This window comes from Pogoniulus pusillus, chromosome 4 (genome assembly GCF_015220805.1).
Source record: "Pogoniulus pusillus isolate bPogPus1 chromosome 4, bPogPus1.pri, whole genome shotgun sequence".
Taxonomy (NCBI): Eukaryota; Metazoa; Chordata; class Aves; order Piciformes; family Lybiidae; genus Pogoniulus; species Pogoniulus pusillus.
The window spans coordinates 13,849,552-13,874,491 of record NC_087267.1 but is presented as its reverse complement, the minus strand read 5'-3'; the positions used below and the strand labels follow the sequence as shown (position 1 = coordinate 13,874,491).

Here is a 24,940-nt window from a genome sequence, read left to right as displayed (position 1 = left end):
CTTATTGTACTACCGCACATTCAATATGCACGCATCACTCACAAATCAAGAGTGTCAAACGAAAGCATGATGAAGCGTGGGGGAAGCATTCTGTGGATACGCGTTTTGTAACAGGGCTAAGCTCAGAGAGCAAATAGCTCTGGTAACTGAGATGTTTGCCCTCGGTGTGCTCCAATAAACTGATTTACCTTTCTTCTTTTTTTTTTTTCCCCTCTTTTTTTAAAAAAGAGCTGACGCAAGTTTGTCAAAGGGAGTTGTTGGGTGTAGCAGCCGGTGATTGGCTCATCTGATACACTCCCATTTGTCTTTAAATCACTGTCCAACTGCTTTAGGTTGCACATGAGCAAACTTTTCGTTACAGGTGCAATTCCTAAAAGATACATCCCTCGCAGCAAGGGACCCGAGAGAACCCATTCAGCTCAGAGGTAAATCTAAAGCTCTTTTTCTTCACAAAGTTTAATCAATGTATTTTAGACACTGGCCGCATGTATGAAATTGAGAATTAGAAATGTAACTAAACTGTAAACTTAAGTGCAATGTGAAGAATTGGTTCCTTAAGATTTACTGACCTGGAATGCCAGTATGTCATCAATTGTCTTTGGTATTACTTGAGGAACGAAAATTGGCCTTTTAATTTCCTTTTTTAATTTTTTTTTCTTTTTCTCCCTTTTTTTTTCCTACAGCAAATCAAAACCTAGCAAATCTAGCTTATTTTTTCTCTTTTTTTTCTTTTTATCCTTTTTTTTCTACAACTAATCAAAACCTAGCAAATCTAGCTTTTTTTTTCTCCTTTTTTCCTTTTTCTCCCTTTTTTTTTCCTACAGCAAATCAAAACCTAGCAAATCTAGCTTATTTTTCTCTTTTTTTCTCCCTTTTTTTTCTACAGCAAATCAAAACCTAGAAAATCTAGCTTTTTTTTCTCTTTTTTTCTTTTTCTCCCTTTTTTTTTCCTACAGCAAATCAAAACCTAGCAAATCTAGCTTATTTTTTCTCTTTTTTTTCTTTTTATCCTTTTTTTCTACAACTAATCAAAACCTAGCAAATCTAGCTTTTTTTTTCTCCTTTTTTCCTTTTTCTCCCTTTTTTTTTCCTACAGCAAATCAAAACCTAGCAAATCTAGCTTATTTTTTCTCTTTTTTTTCTTTTTCTCCCTTTTTTTTCTACAACTAATCAAAACCTAGCAAATCTAGCTTATTTTTTTCCTTTTTCTCCCTTTTTTTTCCTACAGCAAATCAAAACCTCGCAAATCTAGCTTATTTTTCTCTTTTTTTCTCCCTTTTTTTTCCTACAGCAAATCAAAACCTAGCAAATCTAGCTTTTTTTCTCTTTTTTTCTTTTTCTCCCTTTTTTTTTCCTACAGCAAATCAAAACCTAGCAAATCTAGCAACCAGAGAAGCAGCAAAAGGTGTTTAAAATTTACCACTTAAGAAACGAGTGCTTGCTTTCCTTTGCAATCTTTAACTAACTTCTCCATATTTTTCAAAGCTCTTGATTTGCTTGGCTAATATTTCTGCAAGTAACTAAATTTGTGATCACAGGCTTTGCATGTTAAGTGTTTGTTTAGCAGTGGCGACACCTATTTCGTGTTGAAACAGCTGCACAGATGTTAATATCACAAAGTTGCTGTTTTGAATATGAGAAACATGGCGAAATCTGTTACATCAGGTGCTATGGCAGAGCTTAGAAATCTCGATACTGTGAAATCTGTTAAAATGTTCATCATAGCTGTGACCTGGCATTATTTGCCCAATGGTTGTCCGTTCTTCCAGTGTCCTAACTGCACTGGACAGAAATCAATAACGTTGTGAAATCAGATGCCAAAAATGTCATAATTTTCTAAATCATTGCTGAAAACTGTTACTTAATAAATTATGCAGAACAGTACTTGAAGATAAAAATATTTTAAGAGGGATGAATAACTTCCCTCTAATAGTAAGTGAATCTCTTTTGCAACAACTATTTCCATTTCAGTGTCATAATTTAAGAAAAATCTCTTCTGTTCAATCAAATGCCAGAAGAAAACAAAACTACCATTGTATTGAAGTCAAGTTTATGGGAAGTTGTAGAGCTGAGAGATTTTTCCTATACGCAAATGTAAGTGGAAAACATCTTGATTTTAACTAAAGGGAAGGAGAAAGAAATGTGGAGCTTTTGGGTTATTTCCAGACTTACGCATTTCCTCTGCAGGGAAAGGAAGATATGAAAGTCATGATTGATCTGGATGTGTAAAACAGGGTTTAGACATCGAATTCTGAACTCTGATACAGAAAGCATTAAATCTCAAAGAAGATGAACTTTTCTGGTTTTCATCCAATATCATGTGCTAAGCTTCTGGCAGGGCCCAGGCCTGCCCAGCCTTGGTGGTTGTGCTTTATCATGCCACCAACTCCTTTCTGGGTCATTACCCAGAAGCAGAAGATGAGGCAGCACAAACCCCTGCAGGAGTGCAATCGAGTATCCATCTACCAGTACTGGCAGTGGTCTTGGGCATGGTACAGCATGCAGTTGTAGCCAGTATTTTATTTTAAACAAAGCCAGGTAGCATCCCCAGCTACTGCATCCCTATGTTTCTAGGCAATATTTTGCAGACTGAGCAGCAAACTGAGAGGCACAGAGCTAGTCCATTTTCTCCTCAGGTGAAGGGGTGGCAGCTCCACTCATTCTATATTCCTCTGGTACCTCAGAGGTACTGCTACTGGTACCTCAATGTCCTGTCAAACCTTTCAGTTCTCCAGCATTAGGAACTTGAAGATACAGATTTTTACCAAGAAACAGCTCTGCCAACTTCTCAAATTCAAAGGCACCGTTGATTGTAAGAACAGTTATTAGGGTTAGCAGGATTCACATCTAGTACCAAGCCTGTTGTCATAGTTCTCATCCCACTCAAATTTATGTCAGATGGCTTTCAGGTCATGGATGGCAACCCTCTTGAGCTTTACTTTAAAAAGTGACAACTGCAAGAATACAGATTCTCAACAGATTTAATTTTATCACCTGACTCTTTGCACCTTTACCAGAAAACTTTTAGGAATTCACTGATTAAAAAAAAAAAAAAGGGGGGGGGGGGGGGGGGGGAAGGTTGAAAATCATTATGCAGGAATTCCACAACTAATGACATCTACAAATCAGACTGATTGTGTAAATATTTCATAGGAACATTTTCTGTTCTAACTTATTTCAAGTCAGTTTTTTTGCTTCCCTTTTGAAACTGTGTTTGCTGTGCTGTGTGGAATTTCCTCCTCAGTCTAATCTCTCTGCAACTTAACTCCTGGAAATTTTTCTGCTCTACTTTTCCTCTGTTTCCCAGCTCTTTGAAGATCTCTATTTTTTGGACTGCCACTTCTTGAAGAAACTTCTCCAACATGCATTGGGCAGCACTCATGGGGGAGATTTTACTCTTTGCTAGAACAGGGCTAAGTGAAGTCAGGTTTGTTTGCTTTTTACACCACTCATTAAAATTAGCATCAGGAATTGGGAGGACTTTATCAGACAGGGCAGTGTCTGCATTTCGAGACGGCTCTGTGAATGAAACTATGAGTGTGAGGGCTCCATTTGAGGGGGGATATTATTTTTTTTTTTTTCTCTTGGAGTTATTATAAACCTGCCGCTTACCCCTCCCCCTCCTCCCCCCTCCCCCCCTGCCTAAGCACTGAAATGATAGTGCTGGCAGCTCTGCCCTGGTGCCCAAGTCACTCACCCTCTCATGCACACTCCCAGTGCAGCCGCAGAAAGGAGTAAACACAGCCTCTCTCTCCGGTAGGAAATCTCCTAATGCACTCTGATATCGCTTTTGCTTTTTAGTTGTCTGGTCTAGATGAATGTTTTGAGTAAGAAGCAAGGAATTAATTTCTGGCCTGAGGTCAGCTTTAGCTTCCAGGATTGGTATTTAAAGTTTACATTTTAAACCAAAGCATTCTAACGTTTTGTCACTACAAATGCATTTGTAGATGTTCTTTAGATCAGCATGTGATCAATAGCAGAGAAAGCGGTCTGGTCATCGATCAAGGACTTATAAATCTGTAAATGCTAAACTAGAAAAGAAGGCTATAAAATAATTGCAGGTTTAGTGTTACAAAGAGCCAGACACAGAAATTATTTGTTGCAGAGTTTTCTGATGTTATTATACAGTGTTGGGTTGCACTTAACGTGTGTTATTTCCACAAAATGCAGTGGATCAAAACACAGCTTGAAGGATAGTAGCTAAAGTGCCAGGAGCATGCAGTTCTGGCCTCAGGTGTGCCAGCAATGTGCCCTTTCGTCTGTGCTTGCTCCTTTCACCAGTGTGCTCCTTTCTCTCCTCAACTGAGAAATAGAAATATAAAATGTATCAAGGAATATGTTTGTAAAGGGAACGTATTGTAAAACTAGAACATTTCTGGCAGTGTTTTCCCCTTGAATCCTGTAATGAACAAATTAATCTAAATGTGCATCTGCAGATGAGATTGTAGCATGAAACTCAGAAATCCCAGAGATGAAGACCTCTTTGTAGTTTTGTCTTGTACAGTTTCCTTTTGTCCATATAAAAACAGAGTGGAGAATTTATTCATATGATTTCTTTTTATCTTTATCTGTGGTAGAAATATTGCCAGTCTTCTATCCGTGTAGTAACCCTGTGTGAGACAGAGCTTCTAGTCATGGGACAAGTAAGAATTAAAGATAGACATACTGAAAACCAGAAACTGCTATATCAGAATTGCATCTCATGACCATCAAAGAAGTGACCATGAAAAGATGCACACCTCTGTCAGATCCCAGTGAAAAGGGCAAAACTTCAAAACATTTAAATCTGTGACAGCATTAATCTCACAACAAATGATTTAAAGCAGTGAGAATTTCCCTTAAGAGTATGTATGTCTTGAAGCAGTAATAGGAAAACACCAATACACTCCTTTAGTTTCCAACAGCAAACACTTCTGCATCACCATCCCCTTGAAATTCAAAAGCAAGAGTTCAAGAAATTACTTTCTGTTGGCTTTATAATTTTACTAGGTGCTGCACATCCACTGTGCATCCACTGCCCCCTGCACTCTACCATTTCGAGGGAGACAGAAGGACCAAGTGCTGACATATAAAATGGACATTATGATTGACCAGAATGTTCCTGGTCTACAATGGTTTCTCCTCTTAATGCTATTACCAAGAACAAACACAAACCCAGTGATTCACACTGGTTTATCTAATTTGAGGAAAATTCTAATGAGTTGTTCTGTGTTTTGTTTGCAGAACAGAGCGTTCTGACAGTCTCCACATGGTAGAGAGGACTGGCAAGCAGAAGGCACGGTGCTGTTTACCCTGAAGAAGCTAGCGTGTGTGTTGGAAAGCGCTGACCGCTCTAATGGATCGCATGGAGCTGCACAAAGTCAACATCGAACTTGATGATCAAAGCAACAGTGGAGAAAGCCTCGAAGACAACTACACAGAGCTGGTTGATTCAGAAAAGGCTGCCATTAGGAGGTAAGCATTTAAATGGGAAGGCTATTTGGCTAAGGCTAGGAAGCAGTAACTGGAAAACAATCTTCAGTAGTGGCATCTGGGATTAAAAACTTTACCTAAGTGATCCATTGAAATTACTGTGATTGTTGAGTCAGTGTTTCCCACCGCTCTGACCATCCTTGCCTGGTGTCCTGGAGGATGGTGTGCCCAGAACAGCAGGTCCTCCCTTGCTTCTGCAGGCTCTCAGCCCCAGCCCCCACTTGGCAGTTTCCAGCCATCCCAAGCAGACAGTATACATGTAAATTAACACACTCTCAGGGAAGTGCAAACTAAGTATGCTGAGAGAATGAATGGTTTTCAGGATAAGGTATGGAGGACAGCATCTCGGTGCTCCCACAGGGACAGCCCATTCTCAGGCATCCCCAGCAGTAGCCACCACAGCATCTGCACCTGAGCGATGGAAAATAGATTATAGAATCAAGCAGGTTGGAAGAGACCTCCAAGCTCATCCAGTCCAACCTAGCACCCAGCCCCATCCAGTCAACTAGACCATGGCACTAAGTGCCTCATTCAGTCTTATCTTGAACACCTCCAGGGACAGTGACTCCACCATCTCCCTGGGCAGCCCATTCCAATGGGAAATCACTCTCCAAACCTTCCACAAGCCTCCAGTTTGCAGCTTGCCAAACACCACTGCACATATCTCCAACAGGGCGATTGCAAGGTTTCTTTTTGTTCCTCAGACGTCAAGTACATGGTCAGCTTTAGCACATTGCCAGCAGGAAGGAATTGTTACTTTCCATCATCTGCAATCAGATATCATTTGAAGATTACTGGATTTAAAACGAAATTCCAAGGCAAAACAAAGATCTACTGAATATGCCACTGAATGTGAGAATCTTAGAGGAGAAATGAAGGGTTTGTTTTTGAAGGGGTTTTTAATATTCATTGCAATGTCACAGGAAAGATTTCATTAATGATCAAAGACACTACTTGTACATAATGTGTGTTATAAACCTTCCTTATCTATTTTTTTTATCTTTTTTTTTTTTAATGTTCAGTCCATTTGCTAGTGATGATGCAGAAAGTCAGAAGTTCCTTACAAATGGATATCTGGGTAAAAAGAAATTGGAAGAATATAAAGAAGAATATGTAAGTTTTATTCCTTTTTAACAATAATTACAAAATAAATCTTGACCTGAATCCTTTTTTACAAAAAATTAAGTGGGAGGGGGGAAAAAAAGTCATCTGAATTTAAAAAAAAAAAATAAGAGAGAAAACAATAAATAATAATTTGGAAATGTATCAAATAATAACATGTATTTCTGTAGAGACTGGCCAACACAGTCAGTTGTCTCTATGTCACCTCAGTTACCAATTGAGAATGTAGTCCTCCTCCCCTTTGAGACGTGGGAAGAGGCAAACATCTACCAGCACAGCTGGCTTTGAGGGTAAAAGAGACTCCTTATGATGGCAGGTGCCTGTGGGCTTAGGAACCTTGACAAAACTCTGCCTGTAGGGATCCAACACAGGGGAAATTTGTGACAAGGATAATCAGTCCATTTTGCCCAGTGAAATGCAATTTAATTTCTATTTTCTGTTCTTGAACCCAACAGCACCGGGGCAGAACATCCTTTGGAATGTCCTCTTTCAACCTCAGCAACGCCATTATGGGCAGCGGCATCTTAGGGCTCTCCTATGCAATGGCCAACACAGGAATTATCCTTTTTGTGTAAGTACAGACAAAGAATAGCAAATGAAGTAAAAGCAGTGAGCAGGAGCTAATTTTTGTTGTTGTTGTTGTTGTCAGAGGGATACATTAAGCTCATTTTATTAGCTTTAAGGTTTCGTAAGATCATCTGTAATGAAAACATTTTAGTTGCACTGCAAGGAACCATTCACTGATGACAAATGAATTTATTGTTTATTTGCTTTTAGTCCTGGTTTGTATCAGGAACAAAACTGAATTGATACTGTGCAGTTAAATCCAGAGAGGAAGAACAGTACAGCAGTCCTGAAACAACAATGACAGTCTCACTGGTTCAGTATGGGAATTCATCAAGGGAAGTCAATCACCCATAAAGTATATATTTACATCATCCTAACTACCTAATCAGTGTGTGGAAATGGAAGAAGAATACAAGATATGTCTGATAGGCCCAGTTCTGTTCGACATCTTTATTGATAACCTGGACGAGGGGATTGAGTCCAGTATCAGTAAGTTTGCAGATGACACCAAGCTAGGAGCAGGTGTTGATTTGTTGGAGAGTAGGAGAGCACTGCAGAGGGACCTGGACAGTCTGGATGGGTGGACAGAGGCCAATGGGATGAGATTGAACAAGGCCAAGTGCAGGGTTCTGCACTTTGGCCACAACAACCCCAAGCAGTGCTACAGGCTGGGGACAGAGTGGCTCGAGAGCAGCCAGGAAGAAAGGGACCTGGGGTGCTGGTAGAGAGTAGCTGAAGATGAGGCAGCAGTGTGCCCAGGTGGCCAGGAGAGCCAATGGCATCCTGGCCTGCATCAGGAACAGTGTGGCCAGTAGGACGAGGGAGCTTATTCTGCCCCTGTACTCAGCACTGGTCAGGCCACACCTTGAGTCCTGTGTCCAGTTCTGGGCTCCTCAATTCAAGAGAGATGGTGACGTGCTGGAACGTGTCCAGGGAAGGGCAACAAAGCTGATGAATGGCCTGGAACACAAACCCTATGAGGAGAGGCTGAGGGAGCTGGGGGTGTTTAGCCTGGAGAAGAGGAGGCTCAGGGGTGACCTCATTGCTGTCTACAACTATCAGAAGGAAGGTTGCAGCCAGATAGGTGTTGGTCTCTTCTGCCAGACAACCAGCAACAGAAGAAGGGGACACAGTCTCAAGTTATGCCAAGGGAAGTATAGGCTGGATGTTAGGAGGAAGTTCTTCCCAGAGAGAGTGATTGGCATTGGAATGGGCTGCCCAGAGAGGTGGTGGAGTTGTCATCCTTGGAGGTGTTCAAGCAAAGACTGGCTGAGGCATTTAGTGCCATGGTCTAGATGATTGGATAGGGCTGGGTGCTAGGTTGGACTGGATGATCTTGGAGATCTCTTCCAATCTGCTTGATTCTAGGATTCTATGAAACAGTAGCATGCTTTGCATGCACAACAACTCACGAATTTATTCAGATTTAATGTTACTCTCTCAAGTCTATTTGTACTCTGTAGGCACAGATGACACCTGTGGTATGTGGCTGACACCCAGTATCTATACAAAATGGTTTGATAGACAGCAACAGGTAGCCATGAGAAGGTTTTTAATCTATGGCTAATCTCATAAAACGGGACAGACTGCACCAAAAAAAAAAGTTGGCTTTCCTTTTATAGTAACTGGGTTTCATTTTAACAGAAGCCTTAATTTTAATCCCTGTTGATGCTGGTATAGAGTATGACAGGACTGTATGATAACAGGGCATTGCTGCTTTTTATTACTGCAATCTAACAAGCCTTTAAATCAGGTTGCATGTTTATCTTTATACAACTTCTTTCTTTTGGAGTCTGTGTGTCAGCAACAACATTTTAAATGCTATGTGTAGCTTCCAGTTGCTAGGAAGCACTGCCTGTTAAGCCAGTTGAATTTTTAACTGCAAATTAATTGTAGATGCAAAAGATGTCCTGGATAAGTACTTCCCATCACCCGCACTCATATGGTTTAGATACAAAAATGGAAGCCAGTTCAAAATTTGACAGCATTAGAGTCAGAAAAATGTAGAATATTTTTTCCTCCAGGTTTCTTTGATCACTTGTATAAGTAGTATGGCCATGAGTTATCTCTGGAAATAAAACTGACACATCAAGCCTCACCAGAGGGGGGGGAAAATAGCCTTTGCCATATCTTTATTTTTAAGGTTCTGTTCATTTACATGTGGCTAAACAAACTCTGATGTGAGCCTAATGATATTCGTTCTTTAGGCAATGCTAAAGGAAAAAGTAATGCTAAAGCAACACTACGGATCCTTAAAAAGCTGAAACAAAGGATGTCTCCACCTATAGCTTGCTTTGTTTATTATACTGTTTCTGTACTTTCTGCATGTGAACATTCTCCCTTCAGGTAGAGGAAGGAATGCATCCACTTACTGGAGGTTTCTGTATTCTCCTATTTTAGCTGGATGGAAAAATCCTATCTACTAAATGGAAATTGTTGGACACTGATTCTAATTTATATAATTATGGTAGCATTGTCTAAGTTTTTGTAATTTACTATTCTCATGTTCCTCAAGTGTCTCATGCTGGAAGATGGTCTAAAAGTTGAAGGCAAAAAGAGGGTTCTTAAAACTCAGAAGCGCTACAGAAGTTCCCATTGCATCATCCTCTCACAAAGGGGAGGTTTGCAATGGCATGGAGCGTGCAGCAAAACATCAGTTCTGCTGCCTGGCATGAATGTGCAACCAGGATAGTTTTGGTTTACCACAACTCATGTGTCAGGACATAGAGATATTGTCTCAATGGCAGCTGCACAGGTGCCCCTGATCAAAAAGGACAGCAATCTTCTCAGGATATATTGAGACCTCAGATATGATTCCCCCATACCACACTGCATGAGCCCACAGCATGAGACATGATCATGATAAAGAGTCTGTAGTACTGTATGTCTCTCCCAAAGAAAGAAACTCACAGAACATTGTTATGGTTTGGTAGCCACCACCTGGCCCCAGGACCAGTGTTTCCTCTTAGACTGTAACTCATTTCTGATCTTGGCTGTCAGTGTCTCCTGTATCTACACCAAACTGCATGTCTGGTGGAGTAGAAGGGGTGGGAACAACCTTCTGTTCTTCCATGCAGTAAGCCATATCTGGATTTCCAACTCTCTCGTGTTATCGTTGCATCCCTTTCTGCATCAACACTTGTTCAGGTTGATGACAAGATGGATGTGGTAATAAGATATGCTGCCTGCAGTGTTGTGCCCTGAAAATGTACAAAGCTACATTCTTCACCAGCAGTTCACAAGAGGCAGATACCTGAAATCACATAGGACACAAACATGTGGAAGGAAGATGGCAGTAATCAGAATTGATGAATTCAGACACCAGTACCCTCAGGCAGATTGAGCTGGAAGAGTATGTTGCAAGTGCTCCAAGAGCAGATTTTCCAATGTCATGCTGTCCTTTAGCATTATGTAAGATTTCTAATGTACTTTGCAAAGTGGTCATCTCAAGCTAAACTCCTTGACTTCATGGAGGCAAGGCAGAAATGAAAAGTAGTAACTAACCAGGAGCTACAAGTGAAGTTGTCAATGTCATGGCTTTGGGGTGGGGTGGGAGGAAGTGTTTAATATCTGAGTAAGGAGAGAAATTCAAATGAGGGATCAATGAGCCTGTAAGAGACAAAAGACCTGACACAGAGATATCTGCTTACTTTAGACTTATCTTTTAAGATATAAGAGTCTGTCCTTGTGGAATAACACAGAACTGGCACTTAACTGGATTTGAGGTGCTTTTGGATTTTATAGATGCAGCTGCACTCACAAGTAAGCTACAGTTGACACTTATCTCTGCATTTACTCCTGGAAGTCCAGAGCACAAACTTGCTGAAAACTGTTTACGCATTGAACATCATGAGAATGAACAATCATGCATTCAAATCAACTCAGTGTCTCTGATGTCCTGTTTGGGATTGTTATTTCTGCTTTGCCTTGCAGAGTTTTGCTGCTCAGCGTAGCAATACTGTCACTCTACTCAGTTCACCTCTTACTGAAGACATCAAAAGAAGGAGGTATGAGGAGCAGGCTGTGACTAACTTAGAGTCCCTACTGCATGCATGAATTTTACCTTGGAATGAAGCTCAGATGTGTCCAATGTTTCTGGTTTGATTTGGTTGTGTTTGTTCCAGGATCACTAATATATGAAAAACTGGGAGAAAAGGCATTTGGCTGGCCTGGGACATGTGCTGTTTTCGTTTCTGTTACAATGCAGAACATTGGAGGTAAGTAACAAGCTTTTCTCATTTCAATGCCTTTCTACAAAGCACAGATGATTGCCACCTTCTGTCTGGCTAAAATGGTTCAGCCAGGTGCAGTATGCACTCTGTTGGAATAAGGAAGGACAGGAGGAGTTTTTCCTGTCCTGTTTAAGCTATCTGGCACTTCAGATACTGGTGAAAGCTAATTGGTTGGGATCTCTTCATGACCAGTGAAGAGTCCTCAATGATGGCTAAAATGTCTTGGCTGACTGTCCTCAGGGAGTTGGCCATTTCTTTTCACTGAGTATAGCTCAGACTAGACATAATCTGCTTCAGTTTAGAAAACATTATTCTCACCTAAAAGGAACAGCACATGGTTCTGAGTTCTCTACAAAAGAAAGACTCTTCAGTAGTTCATTTTCCATCCAAATTCTCTTCTTGGAATAAAAGTTGGGTTACAATCTCTCTAAGATGCTGAGGTGTGTAAAAGTGACATTGCTGTGAAATGTCTATCAAGTAACCTCCTCCATCCTCTTAGACCAGGAGACTTCTTACCTATGAGTAGTAGTGGTAGGATGATGCATTTGTGCAACAAAGCTTACTTTACTGCCCTGGAAAAGCCTTTTAGGAGACTGAAGAACACCATATTTGAAAGCTCAAAGGAACTTGTAATTTTTTTCCAGATTTCACAAAGAGAGGTAGTTCAAATATAGATTAAATGCACCATTCATCAATTAAATGCATATAGATTTTTTTTTTTTTTCTGTGATGCCTCTCTTGGAACTTGACATGTTTTGCAAATCTCCATTGGCAAATCATTACTGTTCTTTTAGAACACCTTTAATACCCAGGCATTTCTCCACTGCAAGAGACTTTTTGATTTTGGTCACTAGAGACCCTGTTCCACAGCCTTCTTTCCCCCCCCCCCCCCCCCCTCCCCCTCCCCCCCAAGCCTGGATATCAATTGTGGATTAATTCAGGAAGTAAGCATGCTTCCCTGTTAAAGAGGAAAAGCTGTTCCTCTGTTCCTCTAGTTTTCTTGACTAGACTGAAGTGTTCAAAAAAAGCCTGGATGAGGCACTTAGTGCCATAGTCTAGTTGATTTGATAGGACTGGGTGCTAGGTTGGGCTGGATGATCTTGGAGGTCTCTTCCAACCTGGTTGATTCTGTGATTCTATATGTCTCTAAAGGCTTCTTTATGGTCAGTGTAAAATAACTGAAAAAACCCATGACCTCTGGCAGCACATTTAAATGAGATGGATAGGAGTCTGCTCTTCCATCAGAAATCTTGACAAGTAGATTTTTTTAATATATATACACAGAGTACTGGAAGACAAAAGCTGTGAATAGGAGGAGAAAGGTAGATAAAGAGATGTAGAGGCAGTAACAACTAAAGTTAACAAGGTCCATTGTGGGGGGGGGAACAAAACAAAAAAAAAAAAAAACCTAACATATTTACAGAAGAAAAGCAAAGGGGAAAATTAAGAGTATAAATTTGATCAGAACAGTGATTTAAGTGTGGTGTTAATTCAGTAATAATTATATAGTAATCTAATAGTGAATATTAGATGTCGTTCAGGACATGTTCATAACAATATCAAGGGAACATATGTCTTTAGTTACAAAACTCAGGTGTCTATTTTAGTAAAAATCTGTTTTCCCAAACCAGCATTGTTTTTAATGCAGGATTTTAGTTTTTTTTTAAACAAATCATTTTTATTGGAACTCTCTCTGGCAATGCTTTGGGTTGTGGTTTGTTTTTTTTTTTTTTCAGCAATGTCAAGCTACCTCTTTATTATTAAATATGAACTACCTGAAGTGATCAGAGCATTTATGAAACTTGAGGAGAGCTCTGGGTAGGTATCTTTGCCCAACATGAACCTCAGATGAAAATTTTTAACGTTGATGTCAGTTCTAGCTATTGAAGAGTTTTATTCTTCCCCTTCAGGGAATGGTACCTAAATGGGAACTACCTCATCATACTTGTAACAGTTGGGGTTATTCTTCCTCTCTCCCTTCTGAAGAGCTTAGGTAAGCTCAATGCCCCAGTTAACATATTTTTTTTTATTATTATTATTTAGGATTGTGAATTCATCTACAGTTGAACTCTTTTATTTCTTTCTTTTTCTTGCCACACAGGTTATCTTGGTTATACAAGCGGGTTTTCGCTGACCTGTATGGTTTTCTTTGTCAGTGTGGTAGGTGACTGTTTGGATATTGTCTCTAAGCAAACAGAGAGCCTGTACACAGTGCAACGCTGTTACCTTTCTTACCGTGATAATTTAATATGAATGTTAGACTAGCACCTGCAAGAGAATCAGATCAACAAGCTTATTGCTGAATGAAGCCAGACTAAAAAGAATCAGCCTTTAAAAATGGCACTCGAGAATAGAAATCAAAGCAGGACAACAGCAGAGTAACAACAAATTCTTGCAAGAGAAACAGAAGCGCTAACACTTGGTTTCTTGTTCCCCTTCTTTCCTGCCCCTCTCCTATGTGACTGCATATATTTATGTGGGCATGCTCTGGATCTAAGTGTGATCCTCTATGATTGTAGTCTTCTGATGACATTGTCTGCTCTTTCATAGGTAATCTTCAAGAAATCCCAAATACCCTGTCCTCTTCCCGTTGTCAACCACGAGGTTGAAAACTGGACCTCCACCAACAGCACATTACCAATGCACTTGATCATGTTACCAAACGAGTCTCTCAGTTCTGGTGTGAATTTCATGCTGGACAACACAGCTGGGCGCTTGCCAGGACTTGAGAAGCCAAAAGATCCTGCCCCCAGAAGTGGCGTAGAATATGAAGCACACAGTGACAGTAGTGACCTGTGTCAGCCAAAATACTTTGTGTTCAACTCACGGGTAAGGGAAATTCAGTAGAATTCATTGTTGGCCATTTGTACCGCAGCTAAACTGCCAAAAGTCAGAGGTACAGCAGTGACGACTCTTACTAATGGGAGCTTTATTTTACAGACTGCCTATGCAATACCCATCCTGGCATTTGCATTCGTATGCCACCCTGAGGTGCTACCAATATACAGTGAACTGAAAGAGTAAGGTTCTTAAATTTTGTCCCATACTTCCAGTTAACCATAGCTAGAGATCACTTTCTACATGTTCCCCATCTCTTGAGGGTGTATAGACATTCACCTGCTAATGAACTATTTCTTTTCCTAGTAACAGGATACTGGCTTTGCTTTGACCTAATAGGCAGATGTTGGTGACAGAGAACCATTGTTCAGATAGATCAGAATGATCAATATTTACTTAGGAAAGAAGGAATCTGGACAGTCCTTCAAATGGTGTGGAATATGCTGGAGAACTTGGTTGCACTGGAGTAGATAATTCTGGTTTCTAAAAGTAATCTTAGTGAATTCCATGTCTGGGTCAGCTGCTGCTTACTCTTAAGGTTTCTTGGGATGCCATTAGTTTGGGAGTCTTACACAGACCTTCACCTAGCCTTGTTTTGCTTATCAAATACACTTGATTTAATCACCACAGAGATGACACATATTTTTTCAGCAGCAAGAATTGCATTACAAGAGGCACTGCTGCCAAACTCAAGTAGGCTGAGACCCATTACCTCCTATTTCAGCTGGTTTAACCTCAGAGGAAATAAACATTCTGAACTGACTTGGGAACGTGGCTCCAGGTTCTATAAGCTGAAGATTTTCTTACACCAAATCTTTAACCAAACTATTTCTAAAAATGAATTTGACCTGCAAGAGTTTCTTTAACTGCAGAAGAGCCCTGTGCAGGTATAAGGGTGTGTTCATACAGAGCTCACTGAAAGCTCATGTTTATTACTATTACCTGCCCTGTGATTTCAGCTACTCCATGTCTTAGATTATCAACGGTATATAAATAATTATATACAAAACAATGTAGCACATTTATGTGTTGTCACCAAGAGTGTGGCAGAAATGGGCTTTCAACACCATCTTGCAAGTCTCTGTTGCTCTGCACAGAGCTGCACACGTTAAGAGCTCCCTAAACCCAATCTACCTTCTGTGAGCTTACTAGCCAGTGTCAGTAGAGCTATGGCTTGTCAGAGTACCTCCTGTACAAATAGAGGCTCTGTAACAACAGCACTGTTACTCTGTTACTCTTTTTCTCTTCTACTTCAGTCGCTCTCGAAAGCGGATGCAGAATGTCTCAAACATCTCCATCACTGGCATGCTTATCATGTATCTTCTGGCTGCCCTCTTTGGATATCTTACCTTCTATGGTAGGTCAAATCCTTGTTCTCCACAGAATTTTTCCTCTCATTTTAAAGCAGACAAGATGGTTCTATCACATTGAGACTCAAGTGCTCATGTGTCTTCTGTAGGCTTAACTACACATGTAAACATCATTCACACTTAACACACAGTGTGTAAACTCCTGAATAAGCAATAAAACCTACCCAGCTTGTCAAGCCACAGGTTCTTCACTCAGGGGAGACTCAGAAACACCTACCAAAGGGACCAGTTGTGCATGTCTTAGTTTTGTAAACTCAGACAACAAGCTGCTGTAAACTTGGCTCTTGGCAAAGACCAAGAGTGACCACACTAAAAACTGTCTGGTGCTTGACAGTTTTACATTACATTATTATGTTCTATCCACCCTAGATCTGACACCACTTATTCAGCTTTATCTATGCTGAAAAACAGGTGCAAATCATTCTAGTGTAAAAAAAAAATATGGATGAGCTAAACTAACTGGTAGGTAAACAGAGCAGCCCCTGTATTCGCTCACTGGTTTATGCCAACGCCACCTCTTTTTACCTCATTAGTTTCCCCATTACAGCAGGGAAGCAAATGACACAGCACAATCTGCTCTCTGTCACTGAGGCAAGAGCTGGGATGCCTGGGTAGAGATCAGCGAGCTATTCCCAGCTCAGTGAGTTGTTTCCTATTTTTAGAGGCGCTGGCATACAAAGCATCACCTCAGACCTGCATTACTCTCATCATTCCTGAATGAAGTACTGGCTTCTACTGGTCATGCTAGGAAAATCCCTCTTTCATGCCTAGCCCATAGCATGTATCTGATGACAGCAGCTGGGCCAAAGTTAATCTTATCTGACTGCAATATAAAGACCTTTCTGCATGTGCAGATATTGCTTAAGTGGTTTAACTCCTTTCTGTTTCTTTTTTTGTAGGAGAAGTTGAAGATGAGCTACTTCATACATACACCAGAGTTTACACCTTTGACACTCTCTTGCTGTCAGTTCGTCTGGCAGTGCTGGTGGCTGTAACCCTGACTGTGCCCCTTGTCCTTTTTCCCGTAAGTAACACAGCTGCCAAAGCTGAAACTGGGGCTTGCCCATACACACGGACAGTAAGGACTCAGCATAGCCTTTAACTGAAGAGTTTTCATCTGTGAGAGTCTATTTTCTTCTATGCAGTTTCATCAGGGCAAGAACCTTAGCTAGCTACATTTGCAATCTGAAAGACTGAAATTAGGGAGACAGTGGAAGCTCCATCCCCGGAGGTCTTTAAGGCCAGGTTGAATGGGGCTCTGAGCAACCTGGTCTAATGTGAGGTGTTCTTGCCCACAGCAAGGGGATGGAACTAGATGATCCCTGCAGCCCTGACAATTCTATGATTGTGTGATTCAATGAAATCAATCTTTATAAATCAATAAGAAATAAACCAGGAACAACTGCTCTGTCTCCCTCTAGCTCTCCCTGTGCTATATTTATCAGAGCAGCAGTGTAAGTACCAAAGGCTTGGAAGTATACTGAAACCACTTATGAGATTTCTAATGCACACATAGACATCTACCATAGTATTCAAATTCCAGACACGTGCAGCTCAGGCCGTGTGCTGTGCAAGACTGCCAGACCTGGCTGCAAAAGTGGAGGGGCACAGACCCTATGCACGTCTTGCATACTAGAGCCTATAACAGAGGAGGAAGCCAAGCGTCAGAAAATAGAGGCAGCCAAGACTCAGCCACATAAGCAGGTGTCCCTTCAGATACTGAGATGTAGTTACAAGGTCTGCCAGGATCCTTCTCTTCTTCACCCTGAACAGCCCTTTTTTTCAGTCTTAGTAGAAGTGCTCAGGCCTCCTGATTATCTTCTCAGTCATTTTCTGAATCCAGCAGGTCCATGTCCTTCTTGTATCAGGGTTCTTGAAGCTGGACACAGTACTCCAGCAGGTCTCACCAGAGCAGAATAGCAAAATCACTTGTCTTGATCTGCCAGCCGTGCTTGTTTTGATGCAGCCAAGGATGGAATTTGCCTTCTGAGCTGCAAATATGTGTTGTTCACTCATGTCCAGCTTCTCATCCACCAGTTCTCCCAAATCCTTTTCTGCAGGGCTACTCTCAATTTCATCACCCCCCCAATCTGTATTGATATCGAGGATTATTGCAACCTAGGTGCAGTACCTTGCACTTTGCCTTATTGAACCTCATCAGATTCTCCTCAGTCCACCTCTCCAGATTGTCCAGATCCTTCTGGATGGCATCCTGTCCTTCAGTCTTATCAAATGCTCAGCTTGGTGTCATCTGCAAACTTGTTGAAGCTGCCCTCAGTCTTGCTGTCTGTAAAATCGATGAAGATAATGAACAACATTGGTCCCATTACAGACCATTGAGGGTCACCACTTGTTACCCATCTCATCTGGACATTGAGCCATTGACCAACAGTTGATGCAATCATCCAACCAAATCCTTATCCAGTGAACAATTCACCCATCAAATCCATCTCTCTAGTCTAAAGAGAAGGGGGGGGGATGGGGAACTGTGTACAAAAGTCCAGAGAGATGACATCTGTTGGTCTTCCCTTCTCCATTGATGTAGTTACACCATCACAGAAAGCCACCAGCTTGGTCAAGCAGGACTTGCCCTTGGTGAAGATGTGCTGACTGTTTTGAATCAGATCCCTGTGATGCATGCACTTTAGTACAATCTTCAGGAGGATCTGTTCCATGATCTTCCCAGAAATAGAGATGAGGCTGACAGGTTGCTAATTTCCAGAGTCCTGCTTATTAACTTTTGTAAAAATGGTTGTAACGTTTCCCTGCTTCCAATCTCCACCTCACTGCCAAGACTTTTCAAATATTATGGATTGTGGCTTTGCAACTACATCAGCCAATTACTTCGGAACACTGGGATGCATCTCATCAGGTCTCACAGATTTATGTATATTCAGGTTCCTCAGGGGCCTTGAACTTGACCTTCCCTGACAGTGGGAGGGATTTTACCTCGCTGGTCTACACTTAGTGGTCCTTCAACTTGGGAGTAGGAAGAACAAGACATTCAGTGAAGCCTGAGGCAAAAAATGTTCTTGAGTACGTCAGCCTTCTCATCTATTGACTCCAGCTTTCCATTCTCACTCCTCAGAGAGGGTAAACTTCTTTACCCTTTCTTTGATGGCTGATGTATCTATGGAAGCCCTTTTTGTTATTCTTTGCATCCCTTGCCAGGCCTCTAGCCATTCCTTGGCCTTCCAGGTCTCATCTCTACACAATCAGGCTTTTAGCATTCTGCACAGTCATTTTTGTACCTGAATAACATGTAAAGCCTAAGCAGATACACACCACAGCAATAACTGACCTATTAAAAGAACTGCCAAGAAAATATCACTTCCTTGTAAGCCAGAATATCAAACAATTTTATATGGCTTACCAGGACAGCCAGCTCAGCAGATTTAATTACTCTAAATAAGCAGTATAGTTGTATCGACTTTTTCTAATCAACTGCTGTATTTATATCTTGCCATAGTCAGAGTTTATTCTTGAAAAATAAAGAGAAAAAGAGAGAGATTGATTTTTGCATTGCTAAACATAGCATCTGCCATTGGTCACTGCAAAACTTCAGTTAGATAGCTCCAGTTTAAGGACTACGTCACATGAGAAATAATACACAAGATGCTGACAATAAGTGAGCAGGAATGCAGGCAGCAGTTCTTTGGTGGAAGAAATCTCATTTACACCAGCTCAGGGACTGAATAAAATTTTTGCTGTCTGCCTCTCTCTGTAAAACTCAAAATTCATGCTGTGTTTTCAAATGATGGGCTCCAAGTCTACCAAGCTCATCAGGAAACATTTCTCCATTGTTTTGAACACAACCAAACAGAAATTAATTTTGAGGGGTTTTTTTCAGTGTAAAAATATTTTTGTTCAGCTTCTGCATTTCAAATCTTTTAAGTTAATCATGGTACTTCAGAGAAACACTATCTCCATCCACTAAAGGGATTTGCTTTTCACCTTTATTCTACTTACCATCTTTGCTGATGAAAACACAAAATAACCTCCCTCTGTGTTGTGTGAGAAAGCACGGGGGTGGGAAATATCTTCTGCAACAGATTTTAGGTTTAGAATTTCCAAGTGGCATTGAAAAATGTGCTCTTATATTGAGAGACAGAGATATGTATATGTATATATTTAATGGAAATAAAACAATCATATGCTCACTCTTTCACAAAAATAAATGACAGAACTCCCATGGGATTTTCAGAGGGATCAGGTTCAGGAATGCAGTAACTCATATTTCACTCATGCACTTCTTGCCTGCCAATTACTGTTCATATTAGTCGCCGTCCCTGGAGCTGTTCAAGGCAGGATTGGACGTGGCACTTGGTGCCATGGTCTAGCCTTGAGCTCCGTGGTAAAGGGTTGGACTTGATGATCTGTGAGGTCTCTTCCAACCTTGATGATACTGTGATACTGTGATATTAGGGGTTTCTTTGGGGATGTTTTTGCTGGCATTAACATCTTTTGATTGAAGAGATTTTATGTTCCTGGTTTTACACCCTATTTACTTGGCTTTCTTTTACATTGCAAATATTTGAGTTTCTGCATTAAGATATGACCCCACTTCTCAAGAAACCTATGTCAGAGTGAGATTACATTAAGGGAATCTAAGACTTGCAAACACATTTCTGCAGTCAGAATTTCTCCCAGCAAAAGTAACTACCACAGATCAGTTTTTGAATGTGAAAAGCAAAGATAAATTAATTACTGTTTTACTTTCCCTGCTGTTTTTCCTCTTACAGATCCGTTCATCTATCAGCACATTACTGTTTCCCAAAAGGCCATTCAGCTGGATAAGACATTTCCTGATTGCAGCAGTAATTCTTGCTTTTAATAACCTCCTTGTAATTTTTGTCCCAACTATTAAAGACATCTTTGGATTCATTGGTAGGTTTCATAAATACTTTTTGTTTACTCTCTTAATCCTTTCCACAACATATTTACATTCACAGCCTGGATGACTGTCTCAGTTTGGATCATACAGTAGAATAGTATAAAGATAAAATACAGTTAAGAGGGAAATAAAGATTGCCAAACAGCTGACAGACACAGTTACCAACACAGCTACCCAACCTCTGTAAATTGATGAGGAATTCCCATTTCACACAAAAAAAAGGCACTTGGTACATGTGGAAGAGAGGGAATTCTATGGATTTCAAGCATCTATACCTCAGACAAAATGTATTAACTTCCAAATGATGATGTTAGAAAAAGGAGGAAAATTACACAATTTTCATATTCATAGCTAGCTCTCTGCCTCTTTCTTTTGGTTAGTTTTGGTCTCTGACCATGAAGAGTCTCCATGCTCTCAGCTGCTGAGGACTCAAGAATGCAGCTGCTCAAGAGAGACTCTTGCACGGGCTTTATGCCTTTTTCATAGTTTATACTCAATACAGGGTTTTTTTGCCCCTCCCTGCTTTTTTATACCTGGATCACCACACAGAGATGAGAGGAGTAGGCACTTCCAGGACACAGATTATGCCTCTTTTCAACACCTGCTTCCCAGGATTATAACTTCATGGGAGCACATGCTTGTCCTCACTTCACCACACCAGCTCACATGCAGACATCCATGTCACAGGTAGCTATAACAGTATGAATGAGTCCTCTCAGTAATAAGTGTCTCTTTGGGCATAAGTGCCCATTTGGACATCTACCTCTCACCACAAGTGCTGTCTACAGATGGAGGTCTTTGTGCCGCTAGGCTTGAAAGAGCATCTTTGTACATCTAGGCTTGAAAGAGCAGCTACTTCTCCACATGCAGGTGGACAACATTGCTTATGTGTCAGAGACCAGTACTCAACTATTCTTTCCATTACAGGTGCCTCTTCTGCTACAATGCTGATTTTCATCCTCCCTGCTGCCTTCTACCTACGGCTTGTCAAGAAAGAGCCCATGAAGTCTCCCCAGAAGATTGGGGTAAGGGGTTGGCACCAACTACAGAAGGAAGGGTGGATGGGTGTGTTCCACTGGCCACAAATACTCAGACCTTTTGACTTGCAGCATCCAGCTCATAATTGGTAGTTTCTCATTCAGAATACAGGTCCAGCAGTGTGATTCACTTTAGCACAAAGAGTCAGGCTCTACGAGCCAAAACCATTAGTGCCCTACTTACACACAGCATAGTCTAGGTTAGAACTTTCATTTTTATTTTAAGGGTTTTATTTAATGCAGTCTAAGCTCTAGCTAACACCTACACTTGCATAAATAATACCAACACAGTGCAAAAGGAGATGCTGGTTCATGCTAGAAGGCCATTTGCAGATTAACAGGAAGATCTGAGGTCAATGTTAAGAAGGAAGTTGTACTGCAGAAATAATTAATAGTGAATCATAGAATCAAGCAGGTTGGAAGAGACCTCCAAGATCATCCAGTCCAACTTATCACCCAGCCCTATGCAGTCAACTAGACCATGGCACTAAGTGCCTCATCCAGTCTTTTCTTGAACACCTCCCATACACCTGCAGGACACATATCTGCATGTGTTTATATGTCATGCTGGACTGCTGCACTTGTACCTTTCACCTTGAATCTGCACATTTAACAATATTACCCAAGAGCTGTCTTTTGAAAAGTTAATTGGAAGAGTCATTGGTTAAATACATCTGCAGGCACACAATGTAAACAGATGACACAACTGTACATATATACATTTGTATATACTTGCTCATAAAAGTCATGGAATCACATTGCTGCCAAGTATAAAAAGAGAAAGATTGTTATTATAAAATTACTTTCATTTATCACTTTTGGTGCTGCTGTTATAGACAGTGAATATTTTTTGATATCTCTCTGTTTGTCCTTCACATTGCTGTGTTAGGCACATCTAGAATTTGTGTTGCAAAGCATGATATTGTTAAGTGTGGACAGATTGTGATAAACTAAAGCCCTGCTAAAATAAAGGGTGACTATAAGCGTCTGAATCACTTGAATATACAGAGAAATGCCTCCAGAGAAGAGATGAGCTTACCTGTTTGTCTAATAAGGATTTAAAGAATTAACTCTGAAGCTGTTCTTGATTCAGAGACAGTGGTCAGCTTTTAAAGAAAAATTGGTCAGTTTCTAAAGAAAAAACATACTTCTGTAATATCTTTTATTGTCATTTGTAATAATGATGTGGATTGGGGGTTTTTTTTCCAGATTTAGTCTTGTAAAGCCCAGGTTTCTTGGACTGAGTTTCATACAGGACTAAGTTTGATTCATGTAGCCCTATATGACATTATTTGGGCTTCAGTCACAGGGAATTACCCAACCTTATGCCCCAGGCATTGCATAAATGTGATTGTGGTGGGGCAGTCTGTGAACTATAGTTTGCTCAGTCACATACTTTATTAACAAAACTTTATTTCCCAATTGCAGGCCCTAGTTTTTCTCATAGTTGGCATAATCTTCATGATTGTGAGTATGACGCTTATTGTAATGGACTGGATTTACACTTCCCCAAGTTCCGGACATCACTAACCTGCAGAGACAACCAAGTGCTTTTTATACCATAGATGTTTGTATTGTGTGCTCAGAAGGACACCAAAACAGGACTGTTATTCCTAGCTAGTAGCTGCAATATTTTGAAGACAGTTTCTGGTAAGGTCTCTGAAGTCTACATCATCCTTTTCATTAAGGGTCATTATTTATGCATTAAGAACCTGAGCTTAACATTCCTGGCCAGGTGAAATGAAATGTATGGTACAGATGCTTACTATTTTCAAAACCAAAATAACTGTGTACATAGTTCTCAAACATAGCTTGGTGTCACCCTCTTCAACCTTGTGCTAGTAACCACAGGTCCTAGAACCCTGGGAAGTTCTTGGGCAGAAAACCATGTATTGCCTTGTTTTCTGCCTGTATCTCATGGGACTGGCTGCCACGCTTCAAGAGAAAGGGTACGGTTTCTGTAGCAGGTCTGAAAACTGACTTATCCATACCAACTTGTCTATCAGAAAAATGATGGCTTCGACAAGCCAATGGACAAAGATGAGCACCAGATTTGTTGCCCAAATTCATCACCCTTGGCAGGTGGCAGCTGTTGTGTAGACTAAATCTTTTCTGGCACAGGCCCTGTGCTGGGGCTTGTGCTTGAGGAATAGTTGAGGACTTGTGTTTTGTTGGTAAAAATGCCTGTGCTGGAAAGGTCAGGTATTTCTGTTGGGGGAGAGTTGTTGTTGTTTTCTGCTTTAATTCTTGTGTGAGCTTGCATCACTGAACAAGTTGTATCCTCCACAGAAACGTGTCTTCCATTCTTATTTGAATCTGAGGAGACCACAAGGCACCCTACCCAGTATTTTTCAATACTTGTGTATTTGATAAATGTTCAGTGCAGGAAACTGTTAATTTGATATATATATATAAATATAAATATATATATATTTATGTACATAATTTCTTGTTTTCCTCTAGTTATTAAAATGTTACCCTGTGGTAAATAATTTGTGAAACCATTTTTTATGTGTCACTCTGTTTTCATAGCCACACAATTAATATTGCTTGGAAGAAAATAAAATATCAAATTGGTGGGTTTGTAAAAGGTTCATCGGCGTTTAAAATGTACCTGTAGCAAGCCCTTATTACCTGTGTAAAAAACACATTCAGATGTTTACTACTTATGTTGCAATAAATTGCAAGACATTTTCCTCTTGAGAATTTTTAATATGTGCCTCAAAGTTCTGTGTTACCACTGTGCACGACAAATTTGGGTAGCCTGCTCAGTTGGTGTATTTCAGCTTGTCTAGATTGGCCATGCCTATGCTAGCATTCAACGGCATACATAATTAAGGTGTTCAAAAGAGAAGCAACCTCAAGTGTCTCCTGCTGTGCAGCTGTTCAAGACATGGTGGGGGGAAGAGACAGGAAAAAGAAAAGAGAGGTTTAAAAAACAAAAAGAGTTAAGTGGTGTGTTACATGGATGATTAATTAACACTCAGTACCCTCCAGACTGTGATTTCAGCTGTGCTGTAGAGCGTCTGCTACATATGCTCTCTGTACACACCAGGGAAAAACAATCAGAGAAGTCATGTTAACTCCATAGCAGAGGGAATGAGTGGGAAGGTGCAACTGTTGGTTTTAACACATACAAATCCAGGTTTGTGTGATTGGAGCTTTCATTTTCCAACTTATAAATCTGTTGTACACACCTGAGGGCTCAGAAAGCCACGAAGCACACTAAAGTTTTCTCTGCTCACTCCACAGCTTTGCACAACATTCTGTGCGTGTATGAATGCATGTATAAATGTGTATGCCTACAGGTTAACTGGAAAAGCATATGAAATATGTATTCCATGCCAGCTGATGCCTTTGTGAGCTGTTTTCTATGCTCAGTTGAGTACTGAATCCTTGATATACTGA

General features: G+C 40.6%; 1 protein-coding gene across 3 annotated transcripts; it reads left to right on the top strand.

Moving 5' to 3' along the window:
* The first annotated feature begins 347 nt into the window (after nucleotides 1-347).
* SLC38A4 (solute carrier family 38 member 4) lies at nucleotides 348-24,238 on the top strand. 3 transcript variants are annotated; one of them, XM_064142231.1, is made up of 16 exons: nucleotides 348-425; nucleotides 5,224-5,454; nucleotides 6,495-6,585; nucleotides 7,050-7,165; nucleotides 11,095-11,168; nucleotides 11,286-11,378; nucleotides 13,130-13,211; nucleotides 13,304-13,386; nucleotides 13,495-13,553; nucleotides 13,944-14,222; nucleotides 14,334-14,413; nucleotides 15,488-15,588; nucleotides 16,501-16,625; nucleotides 20,344-20,488; nucleotides 21,423-21,520; nucleotides 22,961-24,238. In XM_064142231.1, the coding sequence occupies exons 2-16, from the start codon at nucleotides 5,336-5,338 to the stop codon at nucleotides 23,060-23,062; spliced, it is 1,647 nt and encodes a 548-aa protein (XP_063998301.1). In that variant the 5' UTR covers nucleotides 348-425; nucleotides 5,224-5,335; the 3' UTR covers nucleotides 23,063-24,238. The 3 variants fall into 3 exon arrangements, with proteins under 3 accessions (XP_063998301.1, XP_063998300.1, XP_063998302.1); XM_064142230.1 differs by lacking the exon at nucleotides 348-425 and adding an exon at nucleotides 3,703-3,756; XM_064142232.1 differs by lacking the exon at nucleotides 348-425 and adding an exon at nucleotides 3,724-3,756 and having other exon boundaries at nucleotides 5,229-5,454.
* Nucleotides 24,239-24,940: the final 702 nt, after the last annotated feature.